Genomic DNA, 26,350 nt, shown 5'->3' on the forward strand with positions numbered 1-26,350 from the left:
GACCTGTACTGATGACCCTATGGGATTTATTTTTCAAAGAAAAATATGTTCAAGAAGGAGTGAGATCAGTTAAAGGAAGTTCTATTACAGCTGTGAGACCAGTCTAAAAGACAAGCATTACCTCCCACAGCACTTCCCTTGGGGCCCCCACCAGAGCAAGGCCATGGGTGTGGCTAGATCAGATGAAACTAGAGAACAATTTCACACGCCTTTTGATCTAAACATGAGGTAGAGACATGCCACCCAGCAAGGGTTGATCCTAAGTGTGGCTTGCCCACCCAGCTACGTGGAAGGAAAGGCATACAGACGGCTCAGTGAAACAGCAGAACCAAAACACAGCAGGCTGGCAGAAGTGCTTCTCTCAGCACACGGCCAGAATGCACAAACTACAAGGAAGGGGGCTGGCAGGTGGCTGACCTGTGTTCTCTACAAAGCCAGAAGACTCCGACTCACGTGTGAAGGAGTAAGCTCTCTTTAATAATGGCCTCTGTGTCTGTGTGGACAAGACAATATAAAATGTAGACAGAACAAGGCTCTCTTCTAGATTTTGTTCTGCACATGCTCCATGATGGTCTTCAGCCCCAGCCAGGTCTCCTGTGCAGTGGGGATAATCTGGTCGGCTGGCAGAGTGAAGGCATAGAAACCAGTATCTCTCAACTCAAAAGTGAACGCATACTTGATGCCATTATCATATGCCCAGTCAACACTGTTCCCACTGGATGCATCTGTTAAGTCAAAAAGAGAAAACACTTTGAAGCCTAGTTCCTTTCAGGGTTAGATGGGATGGGGCTAGGAGCTCTGCCAACCTGTGGTTCCTTATGATCTGTAGTTCTTTCTGGAAGTCATCAGGCCTACAACACACAAATGTTGACCTGATCCCTATGTCTCAGACTGTTCTGCACCATGAATGTCTTCACTAGTCTCAATCCAAGAGATTTTAAATCCTCATTTCCATTTGTCACCAATTCACTGTTTGGACTCCTTCAGGTCACTAGAAGCCAATCTCTGCAGAGTGTGGGAGGCAGCCTCCAACACAGCCACAATGATCCTGATCTCCTAGTATTCACTTCCTTGTGTAATGCCCTCCTACACTGGACAGGGCCAACATGATCTGTTTGACTGCAGAAAGGAAAGTGTGCGCCCTTCAAAGCTAGGTCATAAATATCATGGCTTCTGCCCTTGCTCTCTCTTGGATTACTGGCTCTGTTACATTGTAAGAACACTCAAGCAGACCTTTATAAAGAGGTCTATGTGGTGAAAAACTCACTGCCAACAATTAGCAATCACTTGGCAGGCACCAGAGTGAGTCTGAGAAGCAGAACCCTCAGCCCCATTAAGCCTCTAGATGACTGTAACCCTGGAAGACATCTTGACTGCAACCTCCTGAGAGTGTCTGAACCAGAGCCACCCAGCTAGGCAGCTCTTGCGTTCCTGGACACACAGAAACTGTATAAGAAAATTTATGTTTATTGTTTTAAGCTGCTAAATTTTAGGATAACTTTTTGCATCTCAAGAGGTAACTAACAACCCAGAGGAAAGGAAGCACTCGGGACTTCCCTTTGTCAAAAGGCTGAGGAAAGGCAAAAGGCCTGTTTTGCTGTTTCTTCCAGTCAAACTCTAGCAGAAACTGGATAAAGGTGTAGTGTAGATCATACCGAATAATAAAATAGCAATGTCAATAGCAGCTATCATTTGTTGAACATCTACCATGAGCCAGTCATCATACTGGTAAGTTTACATTTAATCTTTAATAAACCAATGAGGTGGGTATTACTATCCTTGTTTTTCAGATGAGAAAAAAATCCAGGCTCAGAATAGAATACTTTGTCTAAGAAAATATAGATGGAAAATGGCAGGGCTGAAATTCAAATCCATCTGATGAAAAAGCCCATGCTTTCTTCAACCTACTTGGGGTTCAGTTAGAATGTTATATATGTGTATATATATATACACATATATAACATATGGTGGTGGTGGTTTAGTTGCTCAGTTGTGTGCAATTCTTGTGGCCCCATGGACTGTAGCCCACCAGGCTCCTCTGTCCATGGGATTTCTCAGGCAAGAATACTGGAGCGGGCTGCCATTTCCTTCTCCAAGCGACCTTCCTGACCCAGGGATTGAACCTGTGTCTCATGTGTTGTGGCAGTCTCCTGCATTGCAGGCAAATTCTTTACCAACTAAGCTACCAGGGAAGCCCATAATATACACATGTCTGTTAAATGAAAATATGAGTCCCTTCATTCTTTCATTGTTTCTGAACGTTGTTTCTTATGATACCATTTGTGATTTTCTAGAGATGCTGCTTCACGGAAAATGCAATGGCATCCCACTCCAGTACTCCTGCCTGGAAAATCCCATGGATGGAGGAGCCTGGTAGGCTGCAGTCCATGGGGTCGCTGAGTTGGACATGACTGAGTGACTTCACTTTCACTTTTCACTTTCATGCATTGGAGAAGGAAATGGCAACCCACTCCAGTATTCTTGCCTGGAGAATCCCAGGGACAAGGGAGCCTGGTGGGCTGCCGTCTATGGGGTCGCACAGAGTTGGACACGACTGAAGCGACTTAGCAGCAGCAGTAGCAGAGATGCTGCTTCAGTTGCCATTACATGTTCCCTAAGGTTATGGAATAGGCTCTCCTAATCTCTCTGAAATTCCTGTATAATTCCTACAGATTTTCTCTACCTTGAGAAAAATGCTGAATAAGAAACAGACTATGGTACCAGCAAGTTACATAGCAAGCTCAAGTATTTTAGAACAGGTTTTAAATTCAGGAAGAGGGCAAGAGGACCTCTGCTGAACAAAGTGATCAGATTCAAGAACTTCACTTTACTTGGGTCCTTGCTAAGTCTACCTACCTACTCTTTTTTAAAAATAACTGGGAACATACTAATAACACTGGTGTGCACATGCTATTTTTCAATTAACAATTGAAGATTATTTCCTATTAGCATATACAGATCCACCTCATTCACTTAAGGGCTGCATAATGTTTCACTGTAAATGAGATGAAGTTGCTTAATCATATCCAACTCTTTCTGACCCCAAACACTGTAGCCTGCCAGGCTCCTCTGTCCATGGGATTTTCCAAGCAAAAATACTGGAGTGGATTGCCATTTCCTTTTCCATTTCGCTGTAGCAATGCACCAAATACATTTTTATTCAGTACTCTACTGATAAACATTTAGGTGCTTCCCAGTCTTCTATAACTAAACAACGCTGTCATGAACATCCTTAAAACTCACAATCTACCCATGAGCCAAACAAGCTCAAAGAATTTGTTTCTAAGCCCTTAGTAGATCAGAATCTCTGAAGAGGAGGGGAAAGGGTTGCTAGAAGAAGGTGGCCTAAGGAAGGAGACATGAAAATTCTTGAAAGCAGACACAAGAATTAAAGAAGCAAAACAAGCTCGGCTGTTTAGCAAAAGGATTGAACAGTCCAATATAGCACAGAAGGCTTTCAAGATACAACAACTGACATCCAGAAGGCCACTCAGTCATGAAGAAAGGAACTTAAATCTCTTCTACATGCTCAAAGAAGGCAGGAGAGTGTGGAAATCCATTTTAGAATTATTTATATTTACACAAATACAAATAATTTGTATAATTGAATAATATATACAAATTTTATAATTCATCTAAAATGTATATTATAATTCATCTAAAAGGATTAATCTGAGGAAAGGGTCAGCACTTGAAGGAACAAATATCAAGTATTTATATCCTACACACCCTAACCCAGAGAGTTAGTGTTTTTATACAAAAATTGATTTCATTTAGGGGAAGAAAGGAGGGCAGGCAAAGCCTATTAAAAATACAGAAGATGGACTCTTGAAAGAGGTAGAAAATATTATGTCTCTTGATAACACTCAGGAGAGCCTTTCTCCTATTCTGTTGGAGCAATCTGATGAGTATCTCTTACTTTGGGCACAGCTGGGAAGAAGAATGTTTCTTGATATGGGAGGAAAAGGCTATTCTTTAAACTGGCATTTAGACCCAAAGACCAGGACTCTGGTGACCTGCAGAGATCTTTGGAGAGGACCTCCTCAAAAGGCTCCTGCCAAGCTCCTTTAGCTCTCTTTGGCGTAGGGCTCAGTTCTGACTAATTAAATAGAGGGTGGTGAACCTCTCCTGATATGTTTGTTCTCAGAGGTGTTCCCATTCAACAACTAGTAATGATAAACCATGAGTAATTACTAGCTTGTTGACGCAATTAGCAACACAAACATCAACATCCTGCTAAGTGCTTTATGCAGCTTGGTGGCATGTGAAATACAGACAAGAGCGCTGAGGTCAGAGTACAGATGAGGACCTAGGAGGTGGGATGGAGAATCTTCGCAGAAGAGGAAGCCTGAGAACAGCAGTTGAGGGCAAAGTAAGTAGGACGGGAGAACAAGTTACAGTATGGAAAAGGAAAGCAATATCGGCAAGTTTTCAGGGGCTTTGAGGGCAGACCAACTGTTGGAAAACTATTTACAGGGGAGGCATCAGACAGGGAGAAGAAGGCCACTTGTTTGAAAGGAGCTTAGCTCCCCATGTTTTATGTTTCTATTTCCCATTTATAGCTAGGGCCTTGGAAAACAATCATATCCTTCAATCTGATCTAAAAATTTAAAGATCAGATCACAGAATAATGGAACTAGAAGGATCTCAGCAGGAACAGAGTGAAATGCTCAGATGAAACACTTCAGCGAGAAACCAAAACAAGGGTATTTCCTGAAACTGAGGTTGAGTTGTAGGTGATAGGTCTCAAGACCCTTGTCAGGTCTGGAGTCTTCACAGTTTTTTTGTTTTTTCAGCTCAATGCTAATGACTGCTGGGAGGACCTCCTAAACCAAGCCTGCTATGCATGTGTTCATTACAGACAGGAAGGTGAGGGGGTCCCCTCCACGCCCTGGTACCACCACCCCAGTTTGATGAAGATGGTTGCCTGCAACAACTACCACCACACGGACTTGACATAAATTCAGCCTATCACTAGCAACAAAAACAGGTTACAACATAAAAAAAAGGCTGTCTTGCGGCTCTTCTCCAGCTTCAAGTATCCTCTCCAAGTGTTCCCTAGTAACCAGTAAACTCAGGGAGTACTTACAGAGAGTGGAGCCGACAGAACCCACTCGGTACTGAGTGCCCGACAAGGAAGCCATAGCATTGGCTGCATTCTGCGCCACTATATCCTAGGAGCAGGGAGATCATTAGAGTGAGAAAGAATGGACTCTGAAGCCAGACATTCCTCAGCTGTTCTGTACTGCAGTGGACTGGAAGATTCCCGAACCCCCACCCCCAACCCCTCCCCACCACCCAAAGTTCCCTTCTGGCCTCCTTCTTTCCCATCTGACCAGAGCCAAGGCCCAACTATAAAGTGAGAAAAACGTAATGGTTCCTCCAACTCCTTCTATCACATCCTCAGTTCTTTACTTCCAGTTTGGGACCAGGGTAAGGAGAGAGGTGGAAGAAGGCCAGAGAAGTGCTCTGAAAACAGGTGTATTATCAACTCAAGTTGGGGTGCTGTACTGAGCTCTTTGCAGATCTGGAGGGCTGCTCACCAGCCCATCAGAAATCTAGTAAAGGCATCACCATGTTCACCTAACCTGACGGAAGGGACTGTCATGTTCATGAAGACAAGGGAAAGGCAAGTATGTTCAAGAGAAAACCTTTTAAGAGTTTGGGTGTTCTCAGAGTGGAGGTGGAGACAGGGCCACCATATACGGATGTGCCCTACACAGAGGACCTGCTTGAGACCAGAATCTAGCCCACACCTAGTCATAAGCCCTGCAGCTGTGACCCCCGGCAGAGGGGCACACTCCAACACACCAGCAGAGAGAGAGAGGCCTGCAGTCACTCTGCAGGTGTCAGGCCACTCCAGGGAGTCCACCCCAAGCGTCTGCTCACATCCTGGGGTGAAGCACTGCATGCAGCACAGAGCACCCCCGGGACCACACCCCGAGTGAGGAGCACCTCCCCCCTGCCCACCACAATGCCGCCCACAGTTCCTGACGAGCAGTGGATCTGCAATACATTTTGGTCAGAAAGACAAGTGAAAAGGAAAAACAGCATCCAGTGTGGATCTTGGAACTCACAGCAAACACAGAAAGAAGGAGGATCATCTTCTTCCTGTTCCCAGTAGGCCTGATGGCACATTGCAGAGAACAGAGAGAGAACACTGGGCCCTTCTGGAAACAAGCCCAGCTTCTGGACTTTCTCTACAAAGCCTGAGAACCACCACTGTAGCAGCACCCAGAGGAAACACATATACCACTTACCAGTTCATCAGCATCCCCGGCTCTCATAGTCATATAGCCATATGGATACATCACCAGCTGGGAGTAGCTGTGCAGGTCGATGAAGCATTTGAAGTCCCCATGATGTGCAATGAAATCTGCCACCAATTTCACCTCCACTTCTGAATGGGGATGGGGTCCATGATACATGTCAGAGCAAGGGTCCCTACTGGTTCCCGCTCCTGTGGGGAGTGACCCAAGCAGAAACGTTAACCCATGGGCTAAGGAAATAGAAATGCAGGATTCTGCACCCAGAGGAAAGGCAGAAAGCGTGCACAGGCCGCTGGCTACCCTGATAATCTAGTCTGCAATGTGTATATATTGTGGGGAGGGTGTGGAAGTGGGGTGCTGAATCTGCCAGTGTTGAGCAGGAAAATGGATAAGATTCATTTAAATGGATAGAGTTGACCTTGTACTGTATCACCAACAATTAATGTCATATTTTACAATGAGTAATTCATATGTATTCTTGATAATTAATATGAATACTAATTAATAATGAAAATGACTCCATTTATTCTCCAACTAATTCTCTTGGTTCAGATCTTAATGGCCAAGTGCTGCCAAAAATAATCTATTGTTGTGGCTAAAATCTCTTGATTATTTGACAGATTTTTAAAATTATTGCCTTCTGTATTACTTCACAATATAGCCCCCAAAGGTATCTGACATGTATGTGAAAGCATCCCTGTTGTGACTTAGCTTTGATGCCCTCAGTTGCCACATTTTTATCAGCTCTTTTCCCACAATCACATTACTTTTCCCCCAATGGTTTGTGTGGTATTTCTATGCAAGTAAGAAAATTAAAACCATTACATTAAAACATCACATCAAAAGCAAAACATCAGTACAGCTGTGGAACAGTGAAAGAGAACCACCAGAATTTGGAATGGAAAAGTGAGTTTAGTTCCTAAATTTCATCAACCGTATGCTCTTGAGATTGTCACTGAGCTTCCATTGTCCCATTTCCAATAAGAAAACTCACTCTCTAGGTCAGAAGAATAAGTAAGATAATATATGGGAAGCTATATAGCATATAGTTGGCACTACTGTGGGAGTGATTTTTACATAGCTGGAACTCAGAACCCACATCTCCTAATTCTCATTCTCTTTCCATAACATCAAAGGGCAGAGGTTCATATTTATATATCTAAGGGTAAACTAACACCTAAAAGAGATGTCCTTTTCATTATAGGGGACTGGAATGCAAAGCAGGAAGTCAAGAAATATCTGGAGTAACAGGCAAATTTGGCCTTGGAATACAGAATGAAGCAGGGCAAAGACTAATAGAATCTTGCCAAGAAAATGCACTGGTCATAGCAAACACCCTCTTCCAACAACACAAGAGAAGACTCTACACATGGACATCACCAGATGGTCAACACCAAAATCACATTGATTATATTCTTTGCAGCCAAAGATGGAGAAGCTCTATACAGTCAACAAAAGCAAGACCAGGAGCTGACTGTGGCTCAGATCATGAACTCCTTATTGCCAAAGTCAGACTTAAATTGAAGAAAGTAGGGAAAACTGCTAGACCATTCAGGCATGACCTAAATCAAATCCCTTATGATTATACAGTGGAAGTGAGAAATAGATTTAAAGGCCTAGATCTGATAGATAGAGTGCCTGATGAACTATGGAATGAGTTTCGTGACATTGTACAGGAGACAGGGATCAAGACCATCCCCATGGAAAAGAAATGCAAAAAAGCAAAATGGTTGTCTGGGGAGGGCTTACAAATAGCTGTGAAAAGAAGAGAAGCAAAAAGCAAAGGAGAAAAGGAAAGATATAAGCATCTGAATGCAGAATTCCAAAGAACAGCAAGAAGAGATAAGAAAGCCTTCTTCAGTGATCAATGCAAAGAAATAAAGAACAGAATGGGGAAGACTAGAGATCTCTTCAAGAAAATTAGAGATACCAAGGGAACATTTCATGCATAGATGGGCTCGATAAAGGACAGAAATGGTATGGACCTAACAAAAGCAGAAGATATTAAGAAGAGGTGGCAAGAATACACAGAAGAACTGTACAAAAAAGATCTTCACAACCCGGATAATCATGATGGTGTGATCACTCATCTAGAGCCAGACATCCTGGAATGTGAAGTCAAATGGGCCTTAGAAAGCATCACTACGAACAAAGCTAGTGGAAGTGATGGCATTCCAGTTGAGCTATTTCAAATCCTGAAAGACGATGCTGTGAAAGCGCTGTACTCGATATGCCAGCAAATTTGGAAAATTCAGCAGTGGCCACAGGACTGGAAAAGGTCAGTTTTCATTCCAAGCCCAAAGAAAGGCAATGCCAAAGAATGCTCAAACTACCACACAATTGCACTCATCTCACATGCTAGTAAAGTAATGCTCAAAATTCTCCAAGCCAGGCTTCAGCAATACGTGAACCGTGAACTTCCTGATGTTCAAGCTGGTTTTAGAAAAGGCAGAGGAACCAGAGATCAAATTGCCAACATCCACTGGATCATGGAAAAAGCAAGAGAGTTCCAGAAAAACATCTATTTCTGCTTTATTGACTATGCCAAAGCCTTTGACTGTGTGGATCACAATAAACTGTGGAAAATTCTGAAAGAGATAGGAATACCAGACCACCTGACCTGCCTCTTGAGAAATCTGTATGCAAGTCAGGAAGCAACAGTTAGAACTGGACATGGAACAACAGACTGGTTCCAAGTAGGAAAAGCAGTACGTCAAGACTGTATATTGTCACCCTGATTATTTAATTTATATGAAGAGTACATCATGAGAAACACTGGGCTGGAAGAAACACAAGCTGGAATCAAGATTGCCGGGAGAAATATCAATAACCTCAGATATGCACATGACACCACCCTTATGGCAGAAAGTGAAGAGGAACTAAAAAGCCTCTTGATGAAAGTGAAAAAGGAGAGTGAAAAAGCTGGCTTAAAGCTCAACATTCAAACAATGAAGATCATGGCATCTGGTCCCATCACTTCATGGGAACTAGATGGGGAAACAGTGGAAACAGTGTCAGACTTTATTTCTTTTGGGCTCCAAAATCACTACAGATGGTGACTGCAGCCATGAAATTAAAAGATGCTTACACCTTGGAAGAAAAGTTATGACCAACCTAGACAGCATATTCAAAAGCAGAGACATTACTTTGCCAACTAAGGTCCATCTATCAAGGCTGTGGTTTTTCCAGTAGTCATGTATGGATGTGAGAGTTGGACTGTGAAGAAGGCTGAGCGCTGAAGAACTGATGCTTTTGAACTGTGGTGTTGGAGAAGACTCTTGAGAGTCCCCTGAACTGCAAGGAGATCCAACCAGTCCATTCTGAAGATCAACCCTGGGATTTCTTTGGAAGGAATGATGCTAAAGCTGAAACTCCAGTACTTTGGCCACCTCATGCAAAGAGTTGACTCTTTGGAAAAGATTCTGATGTTGGGAGGGATTGGGGACAGGAGGAGAAGGGGACGACAGAAGATGAGATAGCTGAATGGCATCAATGACTTGATGGACGTGAATCTGAGTGAACTCCGGGAGTTGGTGATGGACAGGGAGGCCTGGTGTGCTGTGATTCATGGGGTCGCAAAGAGTCGGACACGACTGAGCGACTGAACTGAACTGAAGGGTAAACTGCTATAGTTTAATCTTCATAACATCATCCTGCCTGTTGGGGTAATAGTGCTAATTGATCTCTTCTGTTACTACCAAGAGCCTTTCCACCATTCAGTAACTTGCCCAGGAACCAGGACAGCCAGGTAGAAAGTCAGCCCATGGATTTGTATAAGATAGAATAGTTTTAAAGATAATAGTGTTCTCTCAGGAGGACAGAAACTGCTCAGTCATTCCCTTTCAAAATTACAGTGAACAATAATATAGAGTGATACACAGAATAAGGGATTTGCCCAGTTTCTCAGTGAACCAGCAATGGAGATAGCCTACAAACCAGTTCCCTCACTGCCAGCTCAGAGACCTGAGGACCAGGCTACCCAGAGGTATCAGGATTTAATAACTCTCTCCCCCACCTACCTCCAAAATGAGAATTCCAATTTCTATTTGGATCAGTACCAATGCAGGTGCTTCCAGGATTTACAGACCGTGTCTTCCTCCATAATCGGTTCTGAAAAATTCACCAAGGAAGAAACAGCATTCAGAGATTGGTCAGGGCACAGAAGAGGTGAAGATTTTCTTTGGGGGGCCTATTATAGAGATGGCACCGTGGATGGGGCAAGCTGCCTGAAGTTCTGGAGGCAACTTCAGAGATCTGGAGGATCATCAGGGTTTCAGCCTTCTCTAACTGCAGAGTCTCCTCTCCTTCCCCAGAAGGGAGAATTAGCCTCCTGATCAGGAGAAAAGGACTTCCCCAAAATGACCTGATGCCACCTGAATCCATTGAATAATTTAGGGCTTCAGTCAAAGTGGAACAAATGGACATTATCGGCCTCAGTGATAACTGATGTGATAGCAAGTGCACAGCAACTATTTAACCCTTGCCTAAAAAATTGACCTGACTCCAACTAAGCATCTAGATCTGACCACAAGTGAACAGGAAACACAGGCGATGAGGGAATAAATTAAATGGCACAGAACAAAGAAGTCATCAGGCAAATTCAGAATGTAACACATTCTACATGACAATTTACTTGGGTTTCTCCAACAAATGAATGTCATTCTAAAAGACATGTGGAGGCAGGGCAGGGGTGGGGAAGACGTTGTATAATTAAAAAGCCTGCATAGTTGTAACAACCAAATACAGGTACAGACCTTATGTGGATCCTAATTTCAACAAATTGACTCAAAAGACATTTTAAAGATAATTAGGGATATCAGATTACATTGAAAAACTTCCATTCAATTCTTTTTACTGTTGATAGTGGTAGTGTTTTAATTATCATCAACTAGAGATGAAGACTAAAGAAGTTTTGAATGAAGTAACCTGATGTCAGGGATTTGCTTTAAAACACGTTAGGAAAAAAAAAATATGTGGAAGGGAAAGAAATGAAAAGAAGATTGGTAAAGTGTTGATAATTGTTCAAGATCCATAATAGGGAGTTCATTAGATGATTCTCTATAAGGAAAAAAAACATTCCCTGGTAACCCTCAGCCCAGAGAATGACTGGAAAATGAGACCCCCCAAGGAAGCTCCTAAAGAGCACATTTTATGGAATTTTTATCTAAGGTCATAGATAAAGGTCTATACAGTCACAAAGCAAGGAAATCAACAAACAGGTCTTAACTCCAAGCCCAGCCCACCTGTCAGTATTACTCACGTGAGTATGAGTGTACACATATCCATCAGGATTGGCCACCGGCAACAAGAAAATATCCATTTTCTTTAAGATGGAGGTGATGACCAGATCTCTCCCATAATCACATGCAATCTAAGCAAAGACAACATGCTTGTCAGCTATGTCTTTGCAGGCTGGGTTGCTAGATCTAAGTCAGAGTATCTTCCCCAGATGCCCGGCTCCTAGAACAGCATCTACCCTCTGGCAGTCTCCCTGCCACCCTTGTAGGTGCAGCTCTCTGCAAAGCCCACAGAGCACTTCAAAATCTGAGGGAACATGGCTACCTGATGACATCAACTTCAATGAGTCCTGGGCTGCCTGGTTTATTCTTCCTTCCAGGGGGTAGGAGCAAGGGAAGGGAGAATCACACATCATAATAGTTATTAGGAATATGAGCCCCTGTGCTAGGGTTGGGGAAGACGGATCCTCCACTCACACCACCCCTCCTCCCTGGAACTGGCTTAAACTAGACTTTCCAGAGGGACAGAGCATGGAGACAGCATGAGGTTCCTGAGGGCCAGGGGAGCCTGAAAGGGACTGAAGGTAAAAATTATCTGAGCCTTGCTGCTGAGAAGGCCCTGGTCCCTTCCTGCAGGACTGACTATGTGTCAGTGATTCAGGGCCACCATTACAGCTCATTATTAGTATGCTCACTGCTATGAGCGGACATTGCCATTTAGCTAAACTATGAGGCTGACTGTGGGGTTCTGATCTTTTGTTTCGCCAATTTGAAAAGACTCCCCCAGCCTACTGTTCCTATGAGAGTACCCTCCTAACCTACCATACCCCTACCCCAGGTACAGCTGCATAGTACAGTACAGGGCACCCCTGGCCCTGCAGAATTCTGGGCTAATACGACATGACCTTTCTCGCAATCCAGATTGCCGTGGCAGGTGCGATCCACTCACGGGCATGGAGGCCTGCATTCAGCCAAATGGCCGGCCGCCGGCTGCCTTTTCCAGTGCTGAACTGGAACGAAAAAGAGGCCAGAAAATTACCATTCTGTCTGGCTGTGTGTCTACTCACCTCTCTTCTCTTCTTCCCAGCTCGCCCCTATTCATTTAAACCATTTAAGATCATTCAGAGGCCAAATATTCCTGAGGGCACCATCCATTAATCAGGCTTCTCCAGGTCGAGGAGCTTAATTAGCTGACTGGCAGGGCCCAATTGCAGCACCACAGCTCCAGGCAGCTTGAACCACTCCAAGGTTGGAAGCAAATGGGAAGGGGAAACAATTGCTATTGTGAATTATAATGTCAGTGTGATTAGAGATAATATTATGTCTCTTAAATGGACTTCCCTGGTGGCTCAGATGGTAAAGTGTCTGCCTACAATGCAGGAGACCTGGGTTCAATCCCTGGGTCAGGAAGATCTCCTGGAGAAGGAAATGGCAACCCACTCCAGTATTCTTGCCTGGAAAATCCCATGGATGGAGGAACTTGGTAGGCTACAGTCCATGGGGTTGCAAAGAGTCGGACACACCTGAGTGACTTCACTTTTGCTTTATGTCTCTTGAATGACCTCAAATGGTATCTCAACAGAGAGAGACACAAAAGTGCATGAACCAGCCTGTTCTAGCTGATGCCATAAATGAAATCAGTTTTAAAATGAGGAAGGGAGGGTTCACTGTTGCTCACTGCATGAAATGAATTCTGACTGCTCCCTTTTAGTGTTGGGTCCCCTTGGGTCAGAGTTTGGTGCTAATGAAGCAAAGTTCTCCATCAGTTGGCAAATAATCTAAATTTATGTAGATTATTTGACAGCAACCAGCTCAAAGGCAGGGCTTCTCCCACTGGCAATTTCACCACTGCTGTAAGCCTGGATCCCTCAGGACCTATATGGATCTAAGGGTTTGACAAATTCTAGGCACCATCACTTGTTCCATGGTTTATATCTCCAAATTCCTTTTTATTCATTTGGCTGGATTATTTATGTAATTTATGTCACTGCCATAAATTCTTTGCCTCTTTTGCCAATATAGACCTAAAATCTGTTAGAAATATCTGGAAATTAGTCTTGATGCAGCCAAGGATCATAGACTGGGCTTAAAATTACACCAACCCCAAAATTACCCTCCTAGATTGCTTTTCCAATAAGTACCCCTAAAAAGTAGAATGGAATTTTTAGACCCATCCCAATTTGTCTTCATATTTACAGAAGATGGGAATGGAGGCAAAAGACTGTGGCCAATCTGAAAGCCTTCTGAAACAGTAACCACCTCCCACTTCCTTCATTTTTCAAGTTTTGTAGATTTTCTTGGCTGCCCTGGGTCTTCATTGCTCTGCGTGGGCTTTCTCTAGTTGCAGTGACTTCTCTTGTTGCAGAGCAAGGCTCTAGGGCTCACAGGCTTCAGTAGCTGCAGGCTCAGTAGTTGTGGCACACAGGCTCTAGAGCATCGGCTCAGTAGCTGTGGTGCACGGGCTTAGTTGCCCCTCAGCTTGTGGAATCTTCTTGGACCAGGGATTGAACCCAGGTCCCCTGCATTGACAAGTGGATTCTTAACCACTGGACCACCAGGGAAGTCCACTCACCTCTTCTTGATCCTGCCTTTCAGCCAAAACTTGGAAAGGGATGTGCTCCTTCTAACTCCATTCACAACAAGCAGAAGCAGGGGACCCTGTGTCAGAACAACTTCTAACCCGAGCAGAGGTGTCCCCACCTCACCCTCCTCCCTGAAGTCAAGGAGGTCCTTACAAGCTGCCTCTTTCAAAAGTGTGAGGGCTGAGTCCTAGACACAAGGAACCAGGAGCCTGAGTCCAGTCGGGCCCTTCAAGATGCATGGAACCTCACCTTCAGTACATACATCAACCGGTTCTCAAATGAATGCCCAATCTTCACCGCGCTCACCAAGCGAGGATAGGATTTGACAATGAAGTCCATCTCTTTGTGAATCTGAAGCGTGAAAAAGTAAACACAGGGGCATTTCAAAAATTTGTTCAGCTCTAGATGGGTATCTGTGAACTTTATTTTGTTGATATTAATGATTTTTTTATAGTCCCCTAACCTTGGGGTTGACATTATGAAATGCTTATTATTACAAGCAGACTGCCTAAGAATCCATCTCTATGATTTTCTAGAGAAAAACACATTTTATTTGTCCACAAAATTATAGTCCATTAAATAAGAGTAGAAACACTTATACAGATACTGCTCCAAAAGTGTGGCCCTTTGCACTATACTAGTCTAGGTCATATATTATCACCCTGCTTATTTAAGTTATATGCAGAGTACATCATGCAAAATGCTGGGCTGGATGAAGCACAAGCTGGAATCAAGATTGCTGGGAGAAATATCAATAACCTCAAATATGCAGATGACACCACCCTTATGGCAGAAAGCAAAGAGGAACTGAAAAGCCTCTTAATGAAAGTAAAGGAGGAGACTGAAAAAGCTGGCTTAAAACTCAACATTCAAAAAAACTAAGATCAAGGCACCCAGTCCCAACACTTCATGGCAAATGGATAGGGAAACAATGAAAACAGCAACAGACTTTATTTTCTTGGGCTCCAAAATCACTGCAGATAGTGACTGCAGCCATGAAATTAAAAGATGCTTGCTCCTTGGAAGAAAAGCTATAACCGACCTAGATAGCATATTAAAAACCAGAGACATTACTTTGCCAACAAAGGTCCATCTTGTCAAAGCTATGGTTTTTCCAGTAGTCATGTATGGATTGAGAGTTGGACCACAAAGAAAGCTGAGTGCCAAAGAACTGATGCTTTTGAACTATGGTATTGCAGAAGACTCTTGAGAGTCCCTTGGACTGCAAGAAGATCAAACCAGTCAATCCTAAAGGAAATCAGTCCTAAATATTCATTGGAAGGACTGATGCTAAACCTGAAGCCCTAATACTTTGGCCACATGATGAGAAGAACTGACTCATTTGAAAAGACCCTGATGCTGGGAAAGATTGAAGGCAGGAGGAGAAGGGGAGGACAGAGGACAAGATGGTTGGATGGCATCCAGGACTCAATGGACATGAATTTGAGCAAGCTCTGGAAGCTGGTGAAGGACAAGGAAGCCTGGCATGCTACAGTCCATGGGGTCACAAAGAGTCAGACAGGATTTAGCAACTGAACTGAATTGAGTCTAGATAACCAGCAAGGGCCCCATTTAGCCAAGATTCTTGAAAGAACCCCCCTCCTTTTTTTTTCATCACTTTCCCATCAGTTAGAATGAAAATTCAGCAGGTACTATAAATATATATAATACCACACAAGTATATTATGTACATTATAAAACAAAAAATAGAAACAAAAGTTGTTACATTAATAATAAATTCAAATATATGTAGAAATATAAATAGAAATTGCAACAGTTTATTCCTCCATTCCAGTGGACTATCTTGCTTACACCCCACTGTACAAGCACTCCACTTTGGAAGTGATTCTTCTAAAGACTTTGATCTCTCAGTTGAAGAGCTGTAATAAAGCAAGGTTATGAATGCTTTCATTTGCTTTCAGAAAAAAGAAAAGGTTTGCTTTAAATGGAATTCATCCACCTTAGTTGTTCAAACTTTTTGAGGGCTGAAATAAGGAAATAAATGAATTTATATTTAGACCTTAAATTTGAAAGAAGGAGCTTTACAGAGAAGGAAAGTGTGCAATCAATACACAATAAAATCAAGCTTAAAGGGTTTATCAGACTTGCAGACATTATGGCAGACTGAGCAAGAAACTCGCTCTCAAATATACAGGCAAGCCAGATAAAATACTATGAAAATGAGTCCCAGCCAAATTTAAAAGCCAAAAAAAAAAAAGAGGAAAAATTGTGCCAGAAATGAAGAGAGAGCAAGCTAACAGAGTACAGGACAAAAGATGAAGCCCCACGGCTAGATATCCGTCTTAGGTTCTGAGGGTTTACAGCAACCAGGAAGAGGAGTAGAGGGCAAAGGACCCTGCTTAGAGCAAGGAGCAAGTTCCAACTTGGAGCTGGAAAGTGGTAATTATGGCCATGAAAAGGGCCTGGAAACTCTACCCACCAACCCTAGAAAGTGGAGCAAAAGCCAGATGCCTGCCTGGAGTCATGAGAGGAGAATTACTCAGGAAAAGTTAAAACAACAAGCTGTGTCCAGACATGGGGTTGCAAATTCACAGTGCCAACACAAGGGGAAAGCTTACCCACAACAATAACAAAAGTAACTGCCACCACAACAATATGCACAAAGGGTCTTAAATTAGAAACCCTGGCAGAGACAAACATGGAATTCCCTTTAGAGACCTAAGAAGGTTCAAGTGATTGTGGGATATGTGCTTCTAAAAGCTGTTTTTAGAAAGAACTGAATACGAGCAGCCTTCTGCTGCAAGCCAGATGACAATGATACCTCAAGTCAGAGAACAAAATTGAGTGGATAGGAATGTGAGGATCCTGCAACAGTCAGGTGAGGGGATGGTGTTTCCAGAATCTTGGGTGACATTTGCAACCTGTTAGCTCAGCTCAGGAGTGTCCCATGTTAATGAGGCTATCATCCCGGGTTGGATCCCTGTGTGGGCCTCAGCTCCATTTTCATCCATGGCCTTGGACTGAACTCCTGACTTTATCCAGCTGTGTTGCAGATGTATGTCACTGGTCACAAGAGGGATCAAGAGGCAGAATGGCCAAGTGTACACAATAAACAAAGCTACTGACAATCCTGGGAAAGAAGTGGAAAAAAAGCTTGGGAAAAAAACCTCATCTGAAAGAAAAATAATTCAAAGTATATGCCTCATGAAAAGCATGCCAGGAACTCTATCTTTGGATATATATTCAGCTATAGGAAACAGAATACCAGTTTAGATTTGGGGTTTGTTCCTGAGTTAGCAGAGAATTTCCAGACTAAGGAAAAAAACACTGAGCGGCCTAAGAAAACCATAGGCTACGTGATTCAGTTCCATTCCAGTCCTTCTTGGTTCTTCAAATTCCAATATTACATTAAATTATTCTGTTCCAAATTTCTTATTTGAAGGGTTGGCTTACCTTGAAAGCCATTTATATAAGTGATTGCTAACTAAACACAGCACCAACATGTATTATGGAACAAATATACATTATAAGTATTCATGATAAATGAGTGGAAATATTTGGTTAACCTTGGAAATAATCACTTGTCTATTTGCCTGGGATAAGTAACACTTTAATCTGGGTGAATAAAGTACAGGGATTCTGGTGGAATATAACAAGGTTGAATTACGAGGACTGAAAATGGTTGCAATTACTTCATGGTTTTCTTTGAGGGGTTGCTTAAGAAAAGAAGGATGCATGTGGGAGTAAATGTTCAGTTTGCATTTCACTCTGCTCTTAGGAGATAAACAACCCAAGAGTTAGAAAGAAATTGAAGTGTACACATTTTAACCCCTCATTGTAGGCATACTGTACTAGGGACTAACACCTCCTGGAAGTAAGGAGAGGGGTTACAAAACCCAGAAGGCCAATGATCTGATCTTCACCTGCTCTGAAATACTTACAGCTTCCAGGGTGTGATAGGCCCCATAGTTAAAGCAATTACTGCTCAGTTCTTGGCGTACATTGCGTTGCAGTTTTCGGTCTTCACTATCTAAAACGGTCTGAAACAGACATGGCAACATTACAAAGTGATTCTCTGGGGACAGAGGTTCATGTTGTTTCCACTCTACCTTGGGATATGGGCTGGCCAAGATGGCAGCACCCTCAGCACACATATCAAGAAGCACAAATGTCAAGGTGTAAAAGGGGGTCAGATTTCTTCCCTGTATCTATAAAATCTTACTTCTTGGAGCCCAATGTATATCACCTCATTCAAAACTCACTTTCTCCCTGGAAGCAACATATGTGCCATTTGGTTATTCTATACTACGAATTCTCTAGACGTCAGCCTGCATCTGGTATCCAGTGCCTCTGAAATACCCAGCTTGGGAAACCATTCAGAAACAAAGAAATTCTTACAACCACTCCTACTTTGAAGGTTCCTGGCAGATGTCTGTGACATGTGAGGATGATTAATAAGCTCACAGCTGCTCACACCATCAGGAAACTCCCAGGCCAAATCACCAATTAGCCCACAACCCACCTCAGTGAAGGAGAGAACGTGAGCCAGACACTGTCCTGCTGTTCAGATACAGTTCGTGAGGCTGGTGTCTGATTTGGGCAGCGACGCTGACTCTGCTAGGGGCTGCTGGTAACATTCTCCCTTTCACCAACCATGCTTATTTATTATTTATTTATTTTTGCCCATGCCACATGGCATGCGGGATCTTAGTTCTCTGACCAGGGATTGAACTTCTCCCCCTTGCAATGAAAGTGTGAAGCCATTGGACCAAACATCCTTTGAAAGAATTCTCAAAGGATATTTTTTATGACTGGCCTTCAGCACCTTCCCACCAGCACACATTCTATTCTTCCCTCTTGATTTCAAAAAAGAAAAAAGAGACTTAATACTTGTGAGAAAGCCATGACATACCATGCACTGTTAGACATTTTATGTACATTTAAGCACTTAATCTCAATTAATCGTATGAAGTAGGTATAACTATTACCATTTTACTGATGAAGGAACAGAGTCTCAAGAGGGTAACAGTTTGTCCAAAATCACACAGCTAGTAGTTAGCAAAATCAGGATTTGGATCCAGATCTGACTGGTTTGCCATGTAAGCCCTTTTGCCATGTAAGCCCTTTCTAGCACAACATGTTCCTCTAACAAGTCACTGCACTTTACTTCCATATACCTCAATGTCTTCATCTGTTCACTGGAAAAGAATGAGGCCAGAACTTGAAAATGTTCCAAGTCCACTCTGGCTGCTTGGTCCTATGCAAGACCAGTGGAGGGACCTTGGCCTACCCACCTGCAGGTCTTCAACAGTCACTGAGTACTCTAAGCCATGGTCCTCCAGGAAGGATTTGACTTCCCGCAGACTGAAAGAAGGGACCAGGACATCTGCAGGATGACCGAGGGTAGAGGGAGATTTCCACAAGTCGAGCTGAAGAGAAAAGAAGTGAAACCAGGTTAAAGGATAGTTCAGGTAAAAACCACAATGAACTCATTCTTCTAGAACAACTGCCAAAAGGCTGGGTGGTCCCTGAGAAGCTGAGTTCTGCACAAGGGCAAACTTCTGCTGTTTCACAGTTTTATCTGGTCAGGCCTGCCCAGCAGGCAACACACGGCAAAGCTCAAGGAGTAACAAGTCAATGGCAAAAAGATGAAGCCCTCTGCTGAGGACCCCATCTCCCTGGAGAGCACTTTCCCACCAACTCTCTCCGTTGTATAAAGACGTGTTGATTAATATAGGATTATACACAGAAACTCTTCAGGAATAACAATGCCAGTGCTGCAAGAGTCTTCTCCCACCATGGTTAACTAATACTCAAGAGAAAGAGAACTAGGTACCTTAAGGTTGTCTGAATTCATTAGCTGATTGAGTTTGCTGATCTCATCTTCATTTCTGACGTTAATTCTGAAAACTTGGTGCCTGGAAAGTGGGGGAAAAAAAGCAAAAAATAATGGTAAAGCTTTCAGCTGGCAAATAAACCCCAGGTCTACTATCCCAGACATAATGAAAGGAAATGGTCTAGTCTTTGGTTATAATATATAGCCACTAAAAACAAGGCTACGTGGCAACTATGAAAAAGTGCTTATGGTATATAACTTTCAGGGAAATATTAAGTGAAAGAGCAGGACACAAAATTGTATGTATGCCATGACTGTAAGTATGGAAAAAGCAGATGCATTGGAAGAAAAACAGACAACGGAAATATAGCAAATGCTGACAGTGCTTATGTTCGGGTCATGGGATTATGGATGACTTACTTTTTTCCCCTCGTATCTGTTTTCTGTAATGTGGTCATATTACTTTATAATGAAAAACATATATATTTTGCAGAAAGGAATGTTCCTGAGCTACACGCAAAGCTAACTCAAGACATAAAGAGGCACTTCTTCACTGTCAAGGTCTAGGACTGAAACTGGCTGAATGTCCACGCTGGAAAGAGCAAGGAAAGAGAACAGACCTTCCATCCTGGGAGGGTTAGTTATTTTTCCTCTCAGCAAAGAGGGGAGAGGCTGGGTCCTCTCCAGGCCCTTCCAGCTCCGGAGCCCTACACAAATGCATGGTGCTGGGGCTGAATTTGGGATTCATCCTCCCAATGGGGCTCTGACAGGGCCCAGAAGGAAGCTGGCCAGTCCCAAGTCCCCCTTTGTTGTTCCTCCTGCACTTGTTTCCTATACATCATTTAGCTCCCGCGGCAGCAGCAGGGGTAGAGGCCCCCGAAGTCCTGTGTGTGGGTGGGAGAAGGCCAAGCCTGAAAAGCTGCCTTTGTGCTCTCAGCCGGCTCAGAGAGCCAGGGGAGCCATTAGGCCGTTGCTAGGTGACGGCCCGAATGAATCGGCACTCAACACTGTCACATGCGTCATCCCTTTGACACAAATGAATGCGGGAAGAGCTGTTGGAGACGGCTGTGGGCTGAAGGACCTGTTGACAGAGAAAATGGTTCTGTCACAGGGAGCTAAACGTGCAGCCTCACGTGGCAGATCAGCATCTCCTCATCAGAAAACCGGTCTAATCCGGATGAACTCGCAGAGCTTAACTTTGTTCTGGGAACTTCTGGGGGGTCTCCAGGGGGTCTGGTCTAGCCTCTAAGGAGGTAAGGTCCGCTGCAGAGTTGCTTCTGTTGCAGGCAGCAAATTTGAAGGGAACGCCATTGCTGAAGCCTCACTTTCCCCCTGCTCATCTGGTCTCCACAGGGTCCTGAGAGGTGGGCAGCCAAGTGCATCCCACGGGAGTCTCTGAGGCCACAGTGGAGAAGCCACTGGCTGGCAGGTATCAGTCCGAACCTGACAGACTTGCTAGATGTTGGACTGCAGCCCTGGGAAGATGGGGAATCAAGCCACTATTTCCCTGATACAGGCAGGCAGCCTTGCAAAAGTAACAGGTTTAAAACAAAAGGGAAACCCTTCCTCCTAGCTGAGTACCAGGACCTATCTGTAGAACTCATGCTCTGTCACAACCTGTCCTCAATACTCCAGAAAAAGAGGCCTCTTAAAAATGGGTGTTCTGCCTATTTGCAGGGCAGCAGTGGAGATATAGACATAGAACAGACTTGTGGATACAGTGGGAGAAGGAGAGGGAAGAAAGAATGGAGGGCAGCATGGAAACATACGTTACCAAATGTAAAACAGACAGCCAGTGGGAATTTATTGTTTGATGCAGGGAGTTCAACAGGGACTGTGTGATAACCTAGAGGGGTGGGATGGGGAGGAGGAGGGGTGGAATGGGAGGGAGGTTCAGAGGGAGGGGACATATTATATCTATGGCTGATTCATGTTGATGTATGGCAGAAACCAATACAATATTGTAAAGCAGTTATCCTCCGATCAAAAATAAATAAAAATTTTTAAATGGGTGTTCTGAAAAGTGCCTGTGCATTGGCATCTTTGTTAGCAAAATGAGGCATCGGTAAAATACAGCATTGACTAGAGTATCACAAAGAGAACAAGGAGGGAGAAGGAATAGGAAGAGAAAAAAAGAGGAACATAAGAATAACGGGCTCTTAAGAATATTAAAATCATGTTACACATTCATCCACACCATGTGCTTTAATTCTCCCAAAGTGATAACTTCACAGCAGAACTTTCATACTCCTGGGCACAGTCCACAAGGGAGTACAGGGAATCTAATTGGCCCTGATGATGATTAAACTCACAGCTCATTTCATTACGTCCTAATTAGCCCAGCTCCAAAGGATAAAGACACATCTGTAACATGCAGACAGGCAGGGCGGAAGAGCTGGTACAGAATAGAGTCTTTCCCCACATGTCTCTCCTCCGTCTCTCCCTCCTACACATTCTTGGCTCCAGCCTCACTCAAATCCCAAATTCACCATACATTTTGCCCTCCTATGCCTTTGCACATGCTGTTTCCTCTGCCTGGATATCCAGCCCTTTTCTTTATCTGCCTAGCTAATCTCTCACCCAGGCTTTAGGACCAACCTTCATCACCCATAAGGTTTTCCTCAACCAGAAAAGACAATGTTAGGGACAATCTTCAGATGGCACTAAAAACTGGCAGGAGGCAAGGAGGATCTAACATTATTCTCATGAACGTAAGTTCATCCATACCTAGAAGCACAAAAAACGTAAGTGGGTGCCAGGTGAAGGGCAGCCTTTCTCTTGCCCTCACTGTCTTTGTCTCTATTTGGAAAATGTACCCTGAGAGTGTGGGTGGTGGAACATAACCTATCTCCACCATCTGGAAATCTTTTCAAAGATTTAAGCTCTTTCTGAAGATGGAAAATTGGCCTGGGGAGGGGGACATGCTGGGGTTTGCAGGTTGCCATTTTTACCCTTCCTACTCCCCACAGGTAGGTGTTCCTACAGCTCTTCTTAACTCTGGTGCTCTCCAATACTTGGACTGGCAGCTGCTGCCAACACAATGGTTAATGATCCACTCTCAGTCACTCTCACACTCATCCCATGTTCTGGACAGTCAGTAGTCATCTTGGTTCTGAGCTTCTATCCCTCCCTGCTTTCACCATGTGGGTGGCCAAGCAGCATGTTCTTTGTGCCTTTCTTACTTGCATCCCCAGCCAGTCTTAGAAGCCACCACATCTGAGATGATTTCATGGAACTCTTAAATGCTTACCAGTTACTGCCAATGCGACAAGTTCTGCAACTATTTCCTGTTCTCTGCTTGCTGTACACCTTTAGGCATCCTGGCCACCATCCTATCCTTAAGATGATCGGAGCTCAGGACAGAAGACACCAGCAGAGTGAGAGAGACTGGGGAGGTAGGTGAGATTGGCGGAAGGAGCAGAGACTGAGGGTGTAGGGGGATGAAACCATCACCTCCATCTCCATTAGCACTGTTCCCCCATAACCCAACCTGCTTCCTGGCTATCCAACCACTCGAATGCTCAGAGAACAACTTCCCCTTGCTCTAAATGTTCACCAAGTTGGGTGTCTAGGCTATGTCTATGGACCTCAGGAAGAATTCCTCCACCTTTGCTGGGTTCCCTACTATAAGGCGAGAAAGATTTGGGGGTAAGGATAACACCATTAATTAAAACTGTCTGCAATTTGCTCAGGCACACAGCACTTTTTGTGTAAGCTCCTATGGTGAGCACTCCAGACCCCAGGCAAGCAGTATCAACCCAGGTGTCCACTGCATTATATGAGAAGTCTGTATCTTGAGAAATAAAGATTTTTTTTTCAGCCATGTGAATAGGTGCAGCGGGAGCCTGAGAGCTCTATGCGTCAGCCCACATAGCAGCAAATGTAGGTATTACACACTTACTGCTGAGCTGCCTGTGGAAAAACCTCCTTCCCTTACCACCTGTTATGCCTAAGTGCTCTGAGCTATTTGGCAGTAGAGACCAGGTGTGAACGGAAGTCATCAACATAAAAATTACTCAATCACACATAAGTAATTACTTCAATAAACAATCTCAAGGTCCCTTTAGCCAGATAGTATAATAGAGAGTAAACTAACAGATATAGACAAATCAGTTAGATATAGGATTCTTTCTGGAGATTGTTGTTCAGTTGCTCAGTCATGTCCAACTTTTTGTGACCCCATGGACTGCACTTGGGTTTTGCAGAGTTCCAACTCCCCTGCTTACCAGCTAAGTAGCCTTGGGCAGGTTCCTTAATCTTTCTAAGGCTGAATTTTTTTCATGTTTAAATTGAGGAAAATAACACCCCTGCCTGGCAGAATTGTGTGATCCAAAAGATAATGTACGTGACAGCTCTTTGCAAATGGCAAAGCATTATGCAGTAATGAGTTATTAGAATTCAATCTACCAGTAGGGTACCATGGCATCCTTTCATCTCTCCTACCTCCCAAATGTCCTCTCCTTTGTAAACCAAAAGGCATTCCACGTGGAGCACATGTGCGTGTGCATGTGCACACACAGAATGAACAGGTGTACGGTTGCCTTTCATAGCTAAGGCTAAGCAAGACCCATCAAATCTCCATATGCTAGATGCTACCAAGAAGGGTCTGCCAAACCTTAACCGTTAACAGGAAGGTGAAGCCAAGAAGCCTGTGACCCAGGTTTTCCTCTAAGTATGACAGAAACTGGGCTTCCCTGGAGGTTCAGAGGTAAAGAATCCACCTGGCAATGTAGGAGCTACCTGTTCAATCCCTAGGTCAGAAAGATCCCTGGAGAAGGAAAGAGCAACCGACTCCAATATTTTTGCCTGGGAAATTCCACAGACAGAGGAGCCTGGCAAGCTACAATCCATAGGGTCATAAAAGTTAGACACAACTCAGTGAATAATCAAGAACAAAACACAGCAGAAATTAGAAACAACTGGTAAGTCTTAGTAGTTCATAGCACAGGAGTAACAAAGTAGATGCCTGAAACTGACCTTAGGAATAAACCAGGAAGAAAGAACCGGCAGGAATTACTGGGCTGGGGAGGGACCAAAGACCATCTAGTTTTGACAAGAAAGCTAAAACTGAGCCTGAGAACGAAGTAATTGGTCCAAGATGATACAGGGGCACAGCTGGGACAGGAATCCAGGTCTTCCCTCCCAGCACCATACCACCTGAGGTACAATCAGCCATTCATGTCCAAATCTAGTAGGTTCCTGTATCTCTGAACTAAGTAATAAGTCCAAAAGGAACTTACCCAGAGAATGTTTCTTGGTCACAGATGCCAGACCCAATAAGGGCCCCAAAGAACAGTATCCACTGCATGTTCCAAGGATGCCAGTCATAGAGTGGTTGAGTCAAGCTGTGTTTATAAAGAGTCTGAGGCAGACTCATGTCCTCAAAAATGCTAATATGATTCCCAAGCACTCTTGCAACTCTGACAGTACATCAAGTGGGTCTTTGATGCCTCTTCCATTTCTTTTGAGTGATAAAGGCCAAGCCTCTTGACCTACAAAGTCAGGAATCTGCTCCTCAGGTTGGAAAAGTCTGTGACAAGGGTTCTGTATTGCTCAACACTTGGTTTTATAGTATCGTTTTTTGAGTGGAGAAGGCAATGGCACCCCACTCCAGTAGTCTTGCCTGAAAAATCCCATGGATGGAGGAGCCTGGTAGGCTGCAGTCCATGGGGTCGCTAAGAGTCGAACACGACTGAGCGACTTCACTTTCACTTTTCACTTTCATGCATTGGAGAAGGAAATGGCAACCCACTCCAGTGTTCTTGCCTGGAGAATCCCAGGGATGGGGGAGCCTGGTGGGCTGCTGTCTATGGGGTCACACAGAGTCGGACACGACTGAAGTGACTTAGCAGCAGCAGGGAAGTCCCACAGGGCTGGATAGAACTTACACAGACAGAAGAGGCCAGATTATAAACCTGAGATGGTGTTAGCTCTAGAATAAAAATAAAGACTATCAAAGAAACCCCAAGTCAACCCCAAGATCACACACTTCACACACTTGACAAGCCCTTCTCTGGTGAGAGTAGATCATGATGGAAAGTTTGTGGCTTCTGTTTTGAATCTGACACCTAATTTTTCTGACTCCACTAAAAAGGCAAAAATATATGAGGTACACGGTATAGGAGAAATGTGTTAGTCTTAATAAATTATCAGTTTTCCTTGGAATCTAAAAAGATAAGGCTTAATGGTATTATTAATAATAAGACTTCTTACATTTACTAGAATCCGAGTCTGGCGTCCTTTCTACCAAGTCACAGAAGAATAAGTGGAAGACACTCATGATCTCCACTTCTTAAGGACTCTGGAGACTTTCAGTCCGTCCAAGGTGCCCCAGATTGCACAAGCCTCCCCGATTCTACTGTCCCCCATCCACATTCTTTCTGTACTTTCTCAAGGGAAGCGGATTCAATCAAGGGTCACAGTTGGGAGTGTTAAAGAAATGTTATTCTGACATTTGTTAACAAC

General features: G+C 43.7%; 1 protein-coding gene across 1 annotated transcript; it reads right to left on the reverse strand.

The window, feature by feature from the left end:
• On the reverse strand, positions 300-25,527 carry LOC102182474 (carboxypeptidase A4). The gene is made up of 11 exons (XM_005679474.3): positions 25,126-25,527; positions 19,886-19,967; positions 19,344-19,478; positions 17,991-18,089; positions 14,338-14,439; positions 12,412-12,516; positions 11,530-11,640; positions 10,289-10,379; positions 6,261-6,460; positions 5,090-5,174; positions 300-725 (listed from the first exon to the last, which is right to left on the reverse strand). The coding sequence occupies exons 1-11, from the start codon at positions 25,260-25,262 to the stop codon at positions 541-543; spliced, it is 1,332 nt and encodes a 443-aa protein (XP_005679531.3). The 5' UTR covers positions 25,263-25,527; the 3' UTR covers positions 300-540.

The sequence above is a fragment of the Capra hircus genome, chromosome 4 (assembly GCF_001704415.2).
Source record: "Capra hircus breed San Clemente chromosome 4, ASM170441v1, whole genome shotgun sequence".
NCBI lineage: Eukaryota > Metazoa > Chordata > Mammalia > Artiodactyla > Bovidae > Capra > Capra hircus.

Coding starts and splice junctions, on each gene's coding strand:
- LOC102182474 (XM_005679474.3), bottom strand. CDS start 25,262: ATGAGTCTGCCTCAGACTCTTTATAAACACAGCTTGACTCAACCACTC. Junction 11,641..12,411: donor CAATCTGGATTGCGAGAAAG/GTCATGTCGTAT, acceptor GTCTTTGCTTAG/ATTGCATGTGATTATGGGAG. Junction 5,175..6,260: donor CCGGGGATGCTGATGAACTG/GTAAGTGGTATA, acceptor CCCTGCTCCTAG/GATATAGTGGCGCAGAATGC.